The 15,946-nt window shown below is 43.0% G+C and overlaps 1 protein-coding gene across 2 annotated transcripts; it reads right to left on the bottom strand.

The window, feature by feature from the left end:
* Positions 1-1,129: 1,129 nt before the first annotated feature.
* On the bottom strand, positions 1,130-14,005 carry TMEM114 (transmembrane protein 114). Of its 2 annotated transcripts, XM_053992400.1 has the most exons (4): positions 13,822-14,005; positions 12,652-12,732; positions 3,920-4,057; positions 1,130-1,362 (listed from the first exon to the last, which is right to left on the bottom strand). In XM_053992400.1, exons 1-4 carry the CDS (start codon positions 14,003-14,005, stop codon positions 1,130-1,132), a joined length of 636 nt encoding a protein of 211 aa, XP_053848375.1. The 2 variants fall into 2 exon arrangements, with proteins under 2 accessions (XP_053848375.1, XP_053848377.1); XM_053992402.1 differs by lacking the exon at positions 3,920-4,057.
* Between the last annotated feature and the right edge of the window lie 1,941 nt (positions 14,006-15,946).

Here is a 15,946-nt window from a genome sequence, read left to right on the forward strand (position 1 = left end):
TGAGGGCCTCAGAAATACATGATCTATCAGAAACGTAGTGGAGCTGTTATCACAATTCAAGTCTCTATTCAGCACAGCAGTCAGGGGAAATTTTTTTCAGTAACTTCAGTGAGCACTGAAGAGGAAAAACTAGATTGCTTGGCACCCAAAATGAATTTCATGTGTCCTGCATGTTCAGTTTACTCAGCAGTTTCAGCACAAGATACACATTCTAGCACAAAGCATGTGCAAAAACTTCATGAAAAAGAAGCATCATAAAAACTGCAAAAACTGGAAAATATATCAGATACATCTCCTTCATTGCAGAGTTGAAAAGGCAGCTAGTAATAAGCTGAAGGAGAGAAGTATGTAGCCTGATCATTGAGAGATTTGGGCTGTCTCCAGCAGTTGGAACATCTGGAAAACAGCTGTATCTTTCTCTTGCAGTGCACTCACTGCCACACTGCACTGGAGAACTTCAGCATCACAGCCACTACCATCTGCTGGATCCTGGAATGGTTTGGGTTGGAAAGGATGTGAAATATCATCTAGTTCCAACCACCAGGCCCCTGTCCAAAGATCCTTTCCAGCTCTCCTGGAGCCCCTTTAGGTGTTAAGAGGAGCTTTAAGGTCTCCCCAGAGCCTTTTCTTCTCCAGGCCAAACAGCCCCAGCTCTCTCAGTCCATCTCCAGAGCAGAGGTGCTGAGTCCTCTGAGAATCTTCATGGCCTCCTCTGCACTCACTCCAACAGGTCCATGTCCTTCTAAGAGCTCTCAGGGGAAACCAAAATCTGGCCTGCAAGGTACTCTGAGGCGCTTTGCTGAGACAGCAGAAAAGAAAAAGAAAGCAAGAAATCTGCCTTGTTCTAAGCAACAAATGGAGATGTCTGATGAGCTGCCAGCTGAACTTATTCTGGAAATACAAACACTGCAATGCACTCTCTTCTAAGGACACAAGGGTTTCCTAATTGACAACACCTGGAATGTTTTACTGATTTACCAGCATCTTTGTGTTTTACAGCCACCTGTGAGGAAAAAGGCTTACAACAACTGACAAGTCTTGCACTCTTATTGCCCCTAGTGACCAGATGGACCAAGTAATCCCAGTTATCAGCTCTGCAGGGCTCTGTTGTTGCAAAGGCACCTGTTGCTCATAAAGTCTGCTCACGCTGCCGTTTCAGACCCACCACTCTTGCTGCCAGGAGGAACACAGCCCCAGTGAGCACTTCTGCCACAAAGGAGATCCAGACCAGTGCCAGGGACCAGCCAAACCTGATATCAATTTCCACCAGGAGATCCTTGCTCTTCAGGAGGCACACAGCTTCTTGGAAGGCAGCAGCTGAATATGCAATATAGACACTGATCCCTGTAAGGGTAACAAGAGCTGAAAAGAGAAACATGTTCAGCTACTTAGCAGCCACTGAAGAAATTAAAAACAATCAATTGGATATGTCCTTCCTATTCTAGCCAGGCCAGATTTACAGGTTATCTTTGAAATCTACCTGAGGTTGGTTTCTTGGGCAATGAGGGTGAGAGGGAAGTAAAGGCAGGGTTATTTGTGTCCACTGAGAATAATGTGTTCCCACTGTTAAAGACAGAATCACAACATCTGGCAGCAAGCCTCCCTCAACAAAAAACGAGTCCTGTATTTCACAGGTATCTAATGCACGTGCATCTCTGTTTTCAGAACTGTATTGTAATGTTGCCTGATTCCTCACTGCTGAGCACCATGGACAATTGTCTCCCTGTATGCAAGAAAGCCCACAGAGACACAGATTCTTGCATTTCAGGTCACTGAATGGAGGCTGTTTCCTGTGTATTGTCAGTTTCGAGTGTTCAGTGTAAATTTGTTAGTCTTCACTATCACCTCCAACCAAGTGTGGTGCTGCCATGACTACCCATCACTTCCAAATACCTGAGTCAAAGACATCTTTGGGACAGACTAAAAATAAATTAATAAGGGCACTCAAGGAGCCAGATGTTTTCAGAATTAAAAGACTGTTCAAAAGGTGGCAAATGTAAAGAATGGCACATCTGGAACAGGTACCCACTGCATCCTGAGCCTGGCATCCCTGTCAGTCAAAGGACAGGCACTGATGGAAGTCACCCTTTACTGGATCAGCAGCAGAAAAGATGCAGTAACAAGGGCCTGGATAAAAGGACTGCAGCCTAGGGAAAGTAAATACTGAAACACTTTCAGGACAAAATAGTGGATTTGATTCTGAGAGAGAAAATTTTGATATAGCTTTCTGTTAAATTACAGTAAGTCCTGATGAGCTGCCTTTTTGCCAGAAATATGTTTGATTAGAGGCAAACCAAGGTAGAAGAGTATTGGGTTATCCATCAGTCCAAATTCATACTCATATTCCTGATTTTAACCATCACCTGATGCCTGTACCTTATTCTAGTCCTCTGCAAGGAGGGGGAAAAAATTGCTTCATACCTTTTGTCAGCAGAAATGGAAAAGACTGGTTTGTTGACATTTTCAACAAGGTGCACTGAATTCTGTGCAAATTCCCTTGCAAAAAAAAAAAAAAAAGAAACAAAAAAGAAAAAAAAAAAAAAAGGAAACCTATAGGATGTCTGACATGTAGAACATATGAGTTCTGAGAGTTTAAAAAACCCCACATTTCTGGAATGGCATCTGCAAATATCTCTTTCTGCTGAAACAGAGCTACCTAACTAATACTGAAGTTTGTGAATTTGAGTGTCCTACAAAACTGTTCTGTGCATCCAGCCAGAGCAGGATGGGGGCTGGTCTCAGCCAAAGGCCACCCTGCAGTCTGTTCATGTTCTCCTGGGACACTGCCCAGAACCTCCTCAAGCACCCCTCTCCTGACACTGCCTCTGTGTTTCCTTTCCCTCTTTGCAGCCCCAAGCAGCTCCTGCTCCACTCCCCAGTGGGATAATCATGCTTGGCACTTCACAGCTTTTCATCTTTCACTGACTATTTGGAGCAGTTTTCCACCAGCCTTTTCAGTGAATCCAGCTTTCTGCTGTTCTGGGGAATTAGAACTTGCTCTTCTTTTTAGGAGACAATCATAACGGGGGATGGTTGGTCGGTGTTAGAGCATTTCAGACTAAAAAGCTCAGTCAAGGCTTTGAGAGCAGCATTTGCTTCCAGCAAATCTCTTAGCATTTTCTTCTTAAAAATAGGACTGTATGAGCAGTTGATGAGAGCCAATTCTGAGGATCCCCTTTTCTGCTGGGAAAAAATTCCATTTTATATTAAATTGTGAAACAGCACTGGAAATCTGTTTGGAACAGAAGATGCAGACACACTTTTCCTACTTTGACAGAATGTTTTTAGGTTTTCTAATTCATAAATTATTTTCTAAAACACAGTGGGTTTGGATACAGCAGAAAAGAAAAATATAAAAATAAATGTAAAAGCATTTTACTAGCTTCAAATTGAAATGTTACACTCCAACTAAAATAACTTCTAGGGGTTTCCTTTTGTGGCCCACAGTTTGGGGACACCATTCTAGATCAAAACTAGCAGTGAGGCTAAGCCAGGAATGCCTAAAAACTCCATTTTCAGGAACTCAATGCAAATACCTTTTTAAAAACATCAGTTTTCTCAATAGCTGCAAAATGTGTGCAAGCCTACAATTTAGTAATTCCACGGTCACTTTTCCATCACCCCATTAGCCTGTCTGTAAAGATTTGTGCACCATGCTGAGAAGTTATTGAATCTTTTGTGTTAATGGGCACAGCAAACACAGATTGTTCAAAGGGTGACTCACTCCCCAAGGAGGGATATTTGCCTTCCCTAAGTAGCTCTGTTCCAGAACCAGGACCCCAGCAAACACCAGGTGAATGAACACCAGCATTATTCTGAAAGCAAATTCTTGCTTTTATTCCCTGGGAACCAAAGTGATGTTTCCCAGATACAACCTCTTGTTATCTAAAACAGTTAGGCCAGGAGTTTGATTTAGTACCTCCAAAAAGGAAAAGCAGTCCTGTCATTAGGAGCAGTAGGTAGGCCCTGGCAAGAATACTGATGAATCCAGTCATTCCTCCAAAAATCATCAGGATCAGGCTGAGGGGCATCAGGATGACAAATGTTCCATGCATGTCTGGAGAAAAATGAAGAATGTTAATATTGTAATATTTTATTATGGTGTCAGTGGATGTACCAATAATTATGAAGTGCAGGGCCCCTAATCAGGATCAAAGCCTCATTCTGTGCTGCACAAACAAGAAATTGGACAACCCCTTGGGCTTTCAGTGTAAATCAACAGGACGAACATATGGTATGGAGGAAAAGGTAACAAACAGAACAAACCCTCACAGGATTACAGCCTGTGATTCAAACAGAGATCACAGATATAGAGGATATATCTACACAGATATATATGAGCAATCAAACTGCCCTCAGCTCTTGAGCCAGCTGGATATCAGGTGATGCACTGCATACCACGTAGGCACTGGCAACCGTAATGAAAAGTAGCCCTGTTATGTGAATCACACTGCTCTGTTTGGGAGGTGAGATCCACCATGCTTTGATTAAAGGTTTCTCTTCTCTCACGTGTCCTCTGCTGCACTGATGTAGCAAATTGTTGACCTTTTCCTGTGCTGCAGCTGACCATCAAGTAGAGGTAAATTTTCCCATCCAGCTCTGATTCTGTCTGTCACTGTTTTCTACAGCAGCTTCACTAAGTGCATTAACCTATCCTCCTTGCTTCCTCCCATGCTAAATGTTTTACATTAGTCTTTCTTGATCCCTATAACATTTTAAAAGCTGTGTAAACAGAGGGTTGCTATGTATTTTTTCATATCACCCTGGTTTTTTCCATCATAAACCATTATTGTGTCATTGTTCCCTCTGATGTAATCTATCCACAACATTCAACCCAACCTTATTTTAGAATAATAACCAAAAAAAAGTAATTCCAGTATCAATTTGTTTCATCCCAGAGTAAAGTGCAGAGTAACTGAGAAAAGAAAATGTAAAATCCATATTCTGAAGAGGTGTAGGCTTCATTGTCTCCTTTTCACAGAGGCACAATACACCATTAGCTTAGGAAAAGGAATCACTTAAGAGCTCACAGTTGGTGTGTGATCAAATAATCTATTTTTTCAAGTCGCTGTAACTGCCCATGGAATTGGAGCCACTGCATCTGCCACTGGCTAAGGATCCAGCTCATCCTCAACAGTAGCATTACAAAATCAGACACAATTGTGTACATGCCTCTGTTCACTTCCAGAAGCCTGGAAGGTTAGGAAGGGTCTGCATGGCATTAGGGCAGACACTGTTGATGTTTGTGCTTCAGTAGAATGTGGTTTCTCCAGACATTGTTTTGTGTAGCACAGAACATGCTAACAAAACAAAAAACAAATTTTGGTGTTTTTTTTTTCTGCTTCTGGTATAATATTTTCATTTCCAGTCCCACATATGCTGACATAAGGACCAGCTGACACTCAGAAATCATAAATCCAACATTCTGCATTGAAGAAAGCACTTCCCCTCTGATTCCAAAGCTGAGGACTCTCCCTGGGCCTTCCTTCAGCAAAACTGGCCACAGCTGCTGTTCCTGGCCAACAAGCACAGACCTAAAGCAATTCTCGGTGCTAACAGCCAGATCAATCCTCATCTTGCTGGGAACAAACCAGCATGTCAAAACTGCCTGCAAATCTTAGCTGAATTCCAAGATGAGAAATAGCCATGGAACTTAGTTCAGGAGTTTCATGTGGTTAGAGGTGGTGGTTGTGATGAGACACAGTGTGACAGAACAGAAACTGGGCACCCCATTCAGTTCTCATATTCTACAGAGGCAGCAGCAACAGGACTGTGGTCTTCAGCCACATTTGAGCTTGCTGAGGGTTATTTGGTCTCCTTTTGATTATTCCCCACCATTCTGACATCCATGTGTCATCTTAGCTTTGGTCTTGCAGTAAAAGGTGAAAAAACCTTGTGAGGATAAAGCCTTGGGAGGATGCAGTTAACATTTGAAAAGTATGAATGCAAGAATGGTGCAACTCTGTCCTCGGAGCTGGCCCTGCTGAGAGAGAGCAAACATAACCAAGTTCATGGCTGGCTCTCTGCCTTGTGATTTTCCAGGTGTCCCTCAGCAGTCCAAGTCACTGCTAGCAAACTCCACCTCAGGACACTGACTTGCCATTGTTTTGAATTTTCTTGTCATGGTGTGATTTCAGATACTGCAACCTGAGTCAGGATACATGTGGGTGGGCAAAACAAACTCTGAATGGAACTTGGTGAAGGAAAGGAAAAAGAAAACCATACCAGAGCATCCTTGGGAGTTTCCTAGATTACATTAATCATCTGTGACAGTTGCAATAGCAGAATAACTCTGATTTTTATGCCCTCTTCAGTGAAAATATAGGGTTTAGGGATAGCTCAGCTGAAACCCACAAACCTCACTGTGACAGAGCCTTACTTTTCCTACCCACAGCTGGGATCACACTTCTCATTAATCACTGGCAGCTTTTTAAAAATCAAATATTTAGTGAATTCTATTTGGTTAAATAGTACTTTTATAATCTCCACTGTTCTAGTCCAATATCTAATGCTCATTTGTACTATGAAATCTGAAACTGCCTGGGAAACTTATTCTAAAATGCTGCCATGGAAACCACTTAGGAATCTGAATTCATGCCATCTGGCATATGATATTATGCCATTATATTCCTTGATTAGAGGAACAGAATTAGTTTATAGAAGAAAATGACTTAAAATATCTTTACTGTGTTTTTGTCTTCAATAATCATCTGAAAGAAGTTAAAACATTCATTTTGCAGTCATGTTAGTGGTTTTTTTTAGGTTTTGTTGAAATACACATTTATGCATTATGTATAAACATATAACTGTCTTAATATTGATTAAATTGCTCTAGTATTGGAAAAAAAAAATCACCCTAAGCATTTTGCACAAGAAGAGGCATGTGCATTTTCTTGTAAGACAGAATTCAGTTTCCCACATCTATTTCTCAACACCTGAGTTCCCTGTTAGTCCAACATGAAAGATCCAATGGTTTAATCTTGGAAATACTGAAACAAACTCATAAACTTTTAAAAAACACTCTCTTTTTTCGAAGCAAAAAAGAATCAAATTGCTTAATCATGGTCACTGATGTTTCACATTAGCTAGCCAAAGCTCTTTTACCAGAGCTCTGGCCAAATATCTGTAAAAATGACATCTGCAGTGTGTGTCCAGAACTGAGATTTTGGCAGGCATCTCTAAATTACCACCCAACACAGTTGTTGAGGGGTTGTTTGTGAGAGAAATCTGTGGAATGAAACAGAAACACTGAGCAGTGTCAGAAGTAACCAAGTGCAAGCCCAGCAGTTTTGTTAATCATGTCCTGTTAACATCCTGCAGCTTAATTGCTTCAAACTAACTTTGGATTTGTTTGCACAGCTTATAATAGCAAATAGTGCCTAGAAATCTGTAATATCACCTCATCAGAAATACTCCAAATGGCAGCAGCTCAGAAGAGCTTAATTAAGGGCTTGTTTGTCTTACCCAGCAGTAACTACACAGCCAGTTAGAATGACAAAAGCCTCCAGCTGAAACAGACTCCTGGCACTTGTTAAAACCAATGGGGCTGCTCCAGAAGGACTTCTGCACACAGAAAGTCTGACCTGCTTGCTAGGAAAAAAGTAAGGAAACAACTTAGAAAACAAATGAACAGCTGAAAGAACTTGTCTGTGGCTAAATGTGAGTCTTCTGGGCTTGGGCCACAGGGACAGGAAGGCCTGGATTCCCTCCTGTTCAACAGAGAAAAGGTGATGGAGGAGGATTGCTCACAGAGTTAGGGGTCTCCAGGATGATTGGCCAGGCTCTGGCCCATGTGTTACATATTTTGGCATCCTGCTTTTCTCAAAAAATCTCTGAGCTAAACAGGAAGACCAATTGCAGACAGCAGAAATAAAATGATGCTAGACCTGGAGCAGGTGGCACTGACACAAACTGCAGTAGCAGGTTGGGGTAGAATGATGAATGTGAGTGATGCACTGTGGCTCACATTCTGTTGCTGGGGTACCAATGAATCTGAAAATGAGAATATTCATCAGAACTTGTCACTGGTTAGGCCTCAGCTGCAGTGGTGCTGAAGTTATCTTGGATTTCTGTATATATTTGCTGTTATAGCTACAGCAAGTACTGAAGCAGATGTCCACTGGCACCTCTCCGAAGGAACAGTGCACTGTTGCTCAGAAACAGGTACACACCTACCAGACCAATTAAGCCAGAATTTCTATGTGCATCATTTGGGTCTTATTTCACTTGGCCTCTGAAATGGCTCTTGCTCCAGCCCCAGCTGTTTCCTTCTAGTAGCTTAAAACCAAAAGAAATTTTGCAAAGAACTGTAAATCCCTCAGGAAAAAATGTCACAGTGGCCAAAGAATAGAGCATTCTTTCTAACATCATAAACTGCAACTCAGTAAAAATGGAGCAGGGTGAAGTGTGAAAGCAGCTGGTGCATGACTGTTACAGGGTCCACATGCTGTGAGGAAATCCAGACAAGTTTATCTGTACTATTAAACCCATTTTGTTGAGGAAGAAACCAAGCAGCTGTTACATTAAAACAACTGAGGTATCAGAACTGCCTCTGCTGCAAAGATCATTTCCCTGCAGGAAGCACGAACTTGTCTGCAGCCTCATGGTTCCAGTTACATTCATGTCTAAAAAAGAAAAAATAAAAATACTCTGGGGAGAATACTTAAAGCAGTTGTGCATGGGCAGCTGCACGCTCCAGTCTTGATTTTATAACAGGAAAAACAATATGAGTGGAAACCACATCCATTAAGTACTCATTTCTGGATGGGTCAGGAATAGAGGAGATCACTAAAAATGGGCCTGTAAAAGGAAACCAATCACTGGCCATTTTTGATGGCCAGTTTGATTTTGAGATATTGTCAAAATCTCTGACAAAAAATCAGGATTGCCAGAGGCTTAATCTTACCTTGGAGGTACCTTATGCAGGTGGTTTGTGTGTCACACAGACAGTAAGAAAGAACAGCTGTTCTTCTCACATTATTTTTCATAACTCGAGCTCAAGCTCTGCAGTGCTGGTGGGACCCTGCAGCAGCTCAAGTGCAAAGCTGAGATTCAAGAGAAATTGTCTGGTTTTGAATAGAAATATTTACAATATTTTTTATTTTGCAAGGATTACACTGGTGCTGCCTTCAGCTAAATCTGTAATGGCATTTATTCATTATTAGCAATATAGGCTTTGGTAAATGGAAAATATTTATATGACAAAAATGTCTAAGAGCAACTTTTCACCAGTGTAACAAGTTGAGGTTTCTTGTTTGGGCTTTTCCTTTCTTTTAAGAAATTCTTTTAGAAAGCTCAAACTCTGGGGGAAAAGGTTTCAGCTGATTAAACACTGCCATTCCTTCTACTCAGCAGCTTCCTTCTCTCTGTGTGTGATCCTCACATCTAGATCTGATTTTGGATGTTAAATTTCTGCTACTGGAAAAAGGCAGAGCTGCTCAGAACTCGATGCAGCTGCTTTTGAAGTCAGTGACATCCTTATTTTGTCATTTAGAGAGAGATAGCTTCAGCTCACCATGAAAAATGTTGCTCTTGCTGCTTGTCTGCCATAGCTGGCACAGGAGAGCACATGGCAAGGCAAACATCAGAGATGTCTTTGATGACAAATTTAAATTCTAAGGGGAATTTTCAGAGGGCTATCTTCAATCCTAGTAGTCACCAAGAGACTCTAATAGCTGTCTAAATTACAGAAAGTGATAGTTTCATTTTATTCCTGTGTGAGCCAGAGGAAAGTGTACATCTCCAGTAAAAAGAATTGTATTAATGCAGAACTTTCAGAAAAGCTAGTGGTAGGCAGTCGAGTGGTATTTTTCTTTAGACAGTGGCTGATGTTTTAAACAAATAAGCAGGCCATAGTGCAATCTGTAATAGGAAAATATTTTATCCATTGTGGGTTTGAGGGGAGGCAGGGTATACACTGCATGTTCAGCTGGGGGGAGCGCTAAGAGAAGAAAAGGAAGGCTAACGAAGAGGAGAGAGTGTCTTTGTGTCCAGTCCATTAGAGGAGCAGCTCACGAGCACTGTGATGTGAAAATACATCACAGTCCCAGGCTTAGCAAGCCCTAGGTTGATGGCCTGGGCAATACTGCTGCTAGCACAGGGCTTTATTTAACTCGTGCACCTAATTATTTTAATTTGCCAGGAGCTCAATTTGAAGTACACAATAAGGCTAAAAGGAATCTGCTGGGATGAATAGGGGAGGTATTGGAAATGTGGAAGAAGAGACCATGGAGGCTTTTTATTCTCTAATGAAGGGTTTGTCTTCTGGCAGTGGCCAGCACCTCTGTTTGCACATAGGCCCAGCTCTTTGCATTCACATACAGACTTTCTCCAATCTCTTTGGCATTTGTGTCTAGTTCAGACATGCCAGGAAGTGCATTCAAACTCTGGAGAATGAGGGATGTGACCAATGTGTTACTTAAGTGCCGACTTTAGGAGACAGTCCTTTAAAGTCTTTTTAGGAATAATCAGAAAGAAAAAGGTTTGATGTTGCCAGAGCTCATGAAATTCAGTGCCAATCAAACAGTGAGAAATATGAGTGTACAGCTAGATGGAATGAGATTAATCCCATGTGACTGTGCCTCACAAACACCTTCACAGGCACACAGAGAGAAAAATGTCATTTTTGTGAAGTAGCCAATTAAAGCTGTGCAATTAGCTTGTTTGGCACATAGAGCAGCAGGTGAAGAATCTGTTGTAACTACACTGCAATCCATGATCACAGAATTTCCCTCTAAAATTCTTGTTAAAATCTGTTGTAGATGAAAATGGTTTGCCATGATCTGCCTAAATATGATTCAGTGGCCACAGTCAGAAACATTTAAGAGAGAAGAGTAAAGCTGATGTAGAACATACTATCTCAGGACCTGATGAATCTAGATGTCACTTAAAAATATCTATATTTCCTGGAAGGAAGTACTGACATGGTACTTTCTACGTTCAGCTGCTACTGCTGAGGATCTGTAGCCTCACCACACTGAAACTGCATTGAAGCTGAGCAAAAAAAATCAAAAAGCTAACTCAGCAGGGCATTCCAATCAAACCTAGCAGGTTATTTCAATTGAAGTATCTTTGATTTCTTCTCTCATCACTTTTAGGCAGACTATGCCTGTTTATAATAAAATATGCAAGTGTCTTTGCAGACCTGAAGTCTTTTTCCAGGAACATGAAAATGGTACTTGATGTGAAAGTGAGAGAAAAAAACTCTCCAAGGCCCTGAAGAGTCTGTAAACATAATTATTAATACAATTTTTATTCATATCCACTATTTTCTTACACTTCATGATTCACAAAGAGCCATCCTTTGTTTCCAAGCCAATATCATTTTCATAACCAAAAGAACACTGCTTTTTGGTTTTGCTTTTTTATTTAACTGAAGAGCTGCAATCTCTCACCTGAGAAATATAACCTTTTGCAAATATGCACACCACTTTTGGAAAGCAAATTGTTTCATCCTGAAATGTTGGACTATCACCAACATAACAGTAGAGATGCCCACACTCAAAACAGGATCAGGCAGGCTGAGTTAAAGTGCTGACCCCTCAAAGGCTCAGGTGATCCAGCAGACAATCACCTCCACTGATTTCAGAACCATGGAGCAGCTACAGCCCTCTGTTTTGAGCCTGGAAGATTAAAGACATGGCACTTCCTATTGGAAAGCACAGAGAGACATGCTGGGCTGTAAGTCCTGACCCTGCTGATGTGTTTATATGGCTGCTTCAGGAGCTCTCTGGGATCTGCTCCTACTCGACCTTCCCAGGACAGCTGTGACACAGCCCCAGCAGCACCAGCACCTCCCAGGCTTCCTCTGTGTGCTGCACCTGCAGCTGCACCACCCGCTGCTGCTCCAAGAAACTAAAGACCCTTTAAGCCCCTCTGGAGCCCAGGGAATGGCTGGGCTTGAGAATGGTCCATTTTAAGAAACAGGACAAAGGCTCTTATTCTGCAGAGTCAGGGAGAACTCGTGAGTAAATTAAAAAACTGTAAAAAGCAAGCCCATACACGAGGTGTGTGAGGAAAGGTTTGTGCCAAATATATGATGCAAAGATGGTAAATCATCTTCTAGGAGACGCCTGTAAGTATTTGAAAATGTTCCATTTGGACTTTTTGAAAACATTCTGGCATTGACAAATGAATCTAAAGAAAAAGAAGAAAATATATAAGAAAAACATCATGTTATAATGTTTTTGAACACAATGTTCCTCAAAGACTTTGAACACTGCTTTTGGTCATTGATTTATTTTCTTAAATTCTCCCATACTTAAGTCTTTTATCACTGCCAGGAATCCCACTGAAATGCTAGAAAAGTAGCTGTGTTAAAGATTAGTTTAAATGTGTTCTTAAGCATTTTCAGTGAGGTGATTGTGAACACTTTTGCCCTTTATTTTTAGCAATTGTTTACCTTCCTGTGCCATTCCAGTCAGAGAGGTTTTGCTCCTGTGGAAGAAATTAGCTGAACTTGTCATCAAATAGATGGTTATTTCAACAGTAAACACACTTAAAGACCACAGGCAGTGACAGATATTGTACAGAAGCAGAGTCAAAACACTTTCTCAGTGAATTCCCCCTCTGAATCAGAAATGGGTCCTTGTAAGTGGCCAGGGAGGGAGAGAGGGATGGATGGAAATATAAGATAAGATAAACGCTACTCACACAAAAGCTGTCTGTGTGAATCGGTGATGTTCGCATTCTCATGCCAGAACGGGTTTATCAAAGGGTAACATTCACTCCTCACTATTAGAAAAAGGGGAAAATTACACTCTTATATCTGTTTGCTACATATATATTTGGTTTTTTGCATGTACATATAATTCATATAATAATAGCTGTTTCTAAAACAGCCACTCCTAGGTAGGGAAGGAAATGAGAGGATTTTTAGCATGCAGCCTCAGCTGCTCCCATGGGGCCTGACCACTGGAGTCAACAGGGAAACATCAGCTCATTGCAACGGGGCTCAGTGCACAGCAAAAAGAGTAACCTGCTCCTTCTCCCTGCTCCTCTGGAAACAACATCCTTTCTTGCCTATGGCAAACATTACTTACTCCTGTCTTTTAAGAGTGGAATCAAAGCCAAAAGTTAAATGCCTAGCATATAAATTAACTACATGGGGAAAATCCTATATATTGATATATAGGATTATCATAATACTATGATACATACATACTATGATACTTATGCTATGATACATAATAATACTTATATTTAAATTAATTGTATTGTTTAGGGAAATAAACTAGATAGTGTTTATGTTTTTATTTGTTATATTATTATTTATAATTTTAATGGCTTTAACCCAGAACTTTTGCCCCTTAATTTCCTGAGCCAAATGAAAAGACATCTCCTTCCTTCTAAATGGTTAACGTTTATTAGATTATCTTGAATTAAAAGTTAATGTAAAATCAGGTTACAGTAGCAGAAAATTCGCTCTCCCCATGTCTCCTTGGGCAGTGACACGGGAGGTATTGACAAGGCACTGCCCACGGGTCCCGGGCACGGCCGGGGAGCGCCCGTCCCTTGAAGCACGTAGAGCCGGAGCTCCGCGGGCAGCGGGCACTGTCCCCGAGCCGGACCCCGCAGCCCGACAGACCCCGCATCCCCATCCCTGCATCCCCGCATCCCCACAGCCTGAGCCCGCATCCCCCCATGCCCACAGCCGGACCCCCGCAGATGGACCCCGAACCGAGACCCCTGCAGCTGCATCCCCGCAGCCCGATCCGCAGCCGGACTCCCGCATCCCCAGAGCCGGACGGACCCCGCATGGCCGCAGCCAGAGCCCGCAGGCGGAGCGCTCCGCTGCCCCGGGCCCGCCGCCCGCGCACTCACCGCGGCAGGTCCGCCAGAGCCCCGAGTGCGAGCTGAGCGCGTCCGTGCCGTTCCGGGACGCCTCCAGCTTGGAGGCATCGATGATGTACCAGAAGTCGGTCGCGATGGCCACCACGAGGAAGATGAAGCTCAAAAGTCCCACCAGGGCCACGAAGAGGGAGAGCGCGCCCAAGTTAACCCTCATGGTGCCGCCGCCGCCGCGCCTCGCCCGGCCCCGCGGCCGCGCAGGTAACGCGCCCCGAGCCCCGCCCCGGCTGCTCCGCGCCCCGCGGGCGGACCGGGGACCCCGCGGCCGCCGCCGGCCCGGCCCGGCCCCGCAGAGACCCCGCCGCCCCCCGGCCGCCGGCCCCGACCCCGGGCGAGCCCCCGCAGGCGGGTGCGGAGCGAGCGCGGAGCCCCGCGCGATCGGGCGTGCCAGCGCTGCTCACGGAAAGGGACAAGCTGCCAAAACCACGGGCATGGGGATCCCGATCCCTCCGGCAGCTTCGGGACGGGCTCACCTCGGAGGGGAGAAAGCTCCCGCATTCCAAACACACTGTCTGTGAAGGGAAGAGGAAGCAGAAGCCGAGGTTTGGGGAGCAGAGACAGGGTTGGTGCTGCTTCAGCCTTTCTGGTATATTTACAAGAGATTCCCTCTTGTTCTGTGCCTTCCAGATGCCGACCTCAAAAGGCCAGTTCTAACCTAAATTAGATTTCAAATTGAAAGGGGATGTGAGAGAAGGCAGTAGCGTGGCATTTACCACCTGGTGCAGTGATGTCTGTACCCTGCTCAGGATCATTTTCCTCTCAGAATGTCACCCATGGAGGGAAAGAGACAAGCTCCCTCTTCCAGAAACTATAGTTACAAAGGTGTTCATGTGGGAGCCCTAAAGCCACACTTCACCCAGCCTCCTGCTCATCTTCAGCCCTCTGAAATCTGTTGAGTAACAAAGTGTATTTCAGTAATAGAACCTTGTTTTCAAACCCGCAGAGAATTTACTCTGGTGTTTTATTGTGTCTCTTCACTGCACATAAAGATACTGCACATAAAGATACTGTGCAGGTAGGGTCAACAGGGCATCTTGGTTTTTTTCCTTGCAATTCACTTTAAGCCTTCCAGGGAATTGCTAAGTAACTCTGAGTAATTAAAAAAGTCATTCTCATTTATTTTCTGGCATGGACACTGGGCAGAATGTGTGACATCATTACCCAACCATGGCAACAAGCTATCATGAACCAGTAGGGCTTCAGCACTAGGATCAGTTAAAAGGAACATCTTCCTTGAGAGAGAGTGTTTCAATAAACAGAGTAGTCATCAACACTACTGACCATATTTTGCTCTGCAAAACTACTGAAAGGTGTATATGGCTGGGAATATAATAGTCTTTATATTCAGGAATACACTGTTAAGCAGGCACAGCATCATTCTGAGCTCTTGCCATCTATTTCTCACATCTCCAAGATCTGTAATCTGTGAAAATGCCTCTGTAGTTCCACAAACCAGGCAGCTGCTACCTCTTTTAATTGCAATGTTTGGGTGATACAAAGTTAATGAAGCAAAGTGAAATGTTTTGTTAGACTAACTGAAGCAGTGAGACAAAATGAACAAGCCTTGGGGCACCAGTCTTAACGGGAATCCCAAGCTTGTCTCTTTTTTTCCAACTACGTTTGCAAAGTTACTTGAAAGTATAAATTAGCCCCACAAATACCATGTCTTAGACAGAGGTTTTATCAGCTCTCTTCTCATAAATCTGAACCAGAGGCACTCACAGACCTGAATCACTCCCCTGCAATGATCTGCCACTGTCATCTCCCAGTTAAATCCAAGGGAAAGCAAAGGCTATAAAAACTGTAGGAACATTTAACCCAGCTGGGTACAAGCTGTTAATCAGGTATGAGATGCTCATCAGTGATACTCTTGTGTCTTGGAGAGGTTTTGTTCTAATCTTGGGGCCCACAAAGTTTGTACATGTGCTTATTTTAGAAACATTATTAAATAATCTATATTAGCCATGAAGATGGGCAGAGGTCCTTGTAGACTCCCTCTAGACTGACTTTACAGTAAACCTAAGTTAGAGCCTGCTAACCCTAGGTCCTTTTTTGACCAGACTTATGACAAACATTTATATCAAGAATAAATCAACAC

Source organism: Vidua macroura, chromosome 16 (assembly GCF_024509145.1).
Source record: "Vidua macroura isolate BioBank_ID:100142 chromosome 16, ASM2450914v1, whole genome shotgun sequence".
Taxonomy (NCBI): Eukaryota; Metazoa; Chordata; class Aves; order Passeriformes; family Viduidae; genus Vidua; species Vidua macroura.

Coding starts and splice junctions, on each gene's coding strand:
- TMEM114 (XM_053992400.1), bottom strand. CDS start 14,005: ATGAGGGTTAACTTGGGCGCGCTCTCCCTCTTCGTGGCCCTGGTGGGA. Junction 12,733..13,821: donor GCTCTGGCGGACCTGCCGCG/GTGAGTGCGCGG, acceptor TTTTTCTAATAG/TGAGGAGTGAATGTTACCCT. Junction 1,363..3,919: donor ACTGCTTTTCCTTTTTGGAG/GTACTAAATCAA, acceptor TTCTCTTTTCAG/CTCTTGTTACCCTTACAGGG.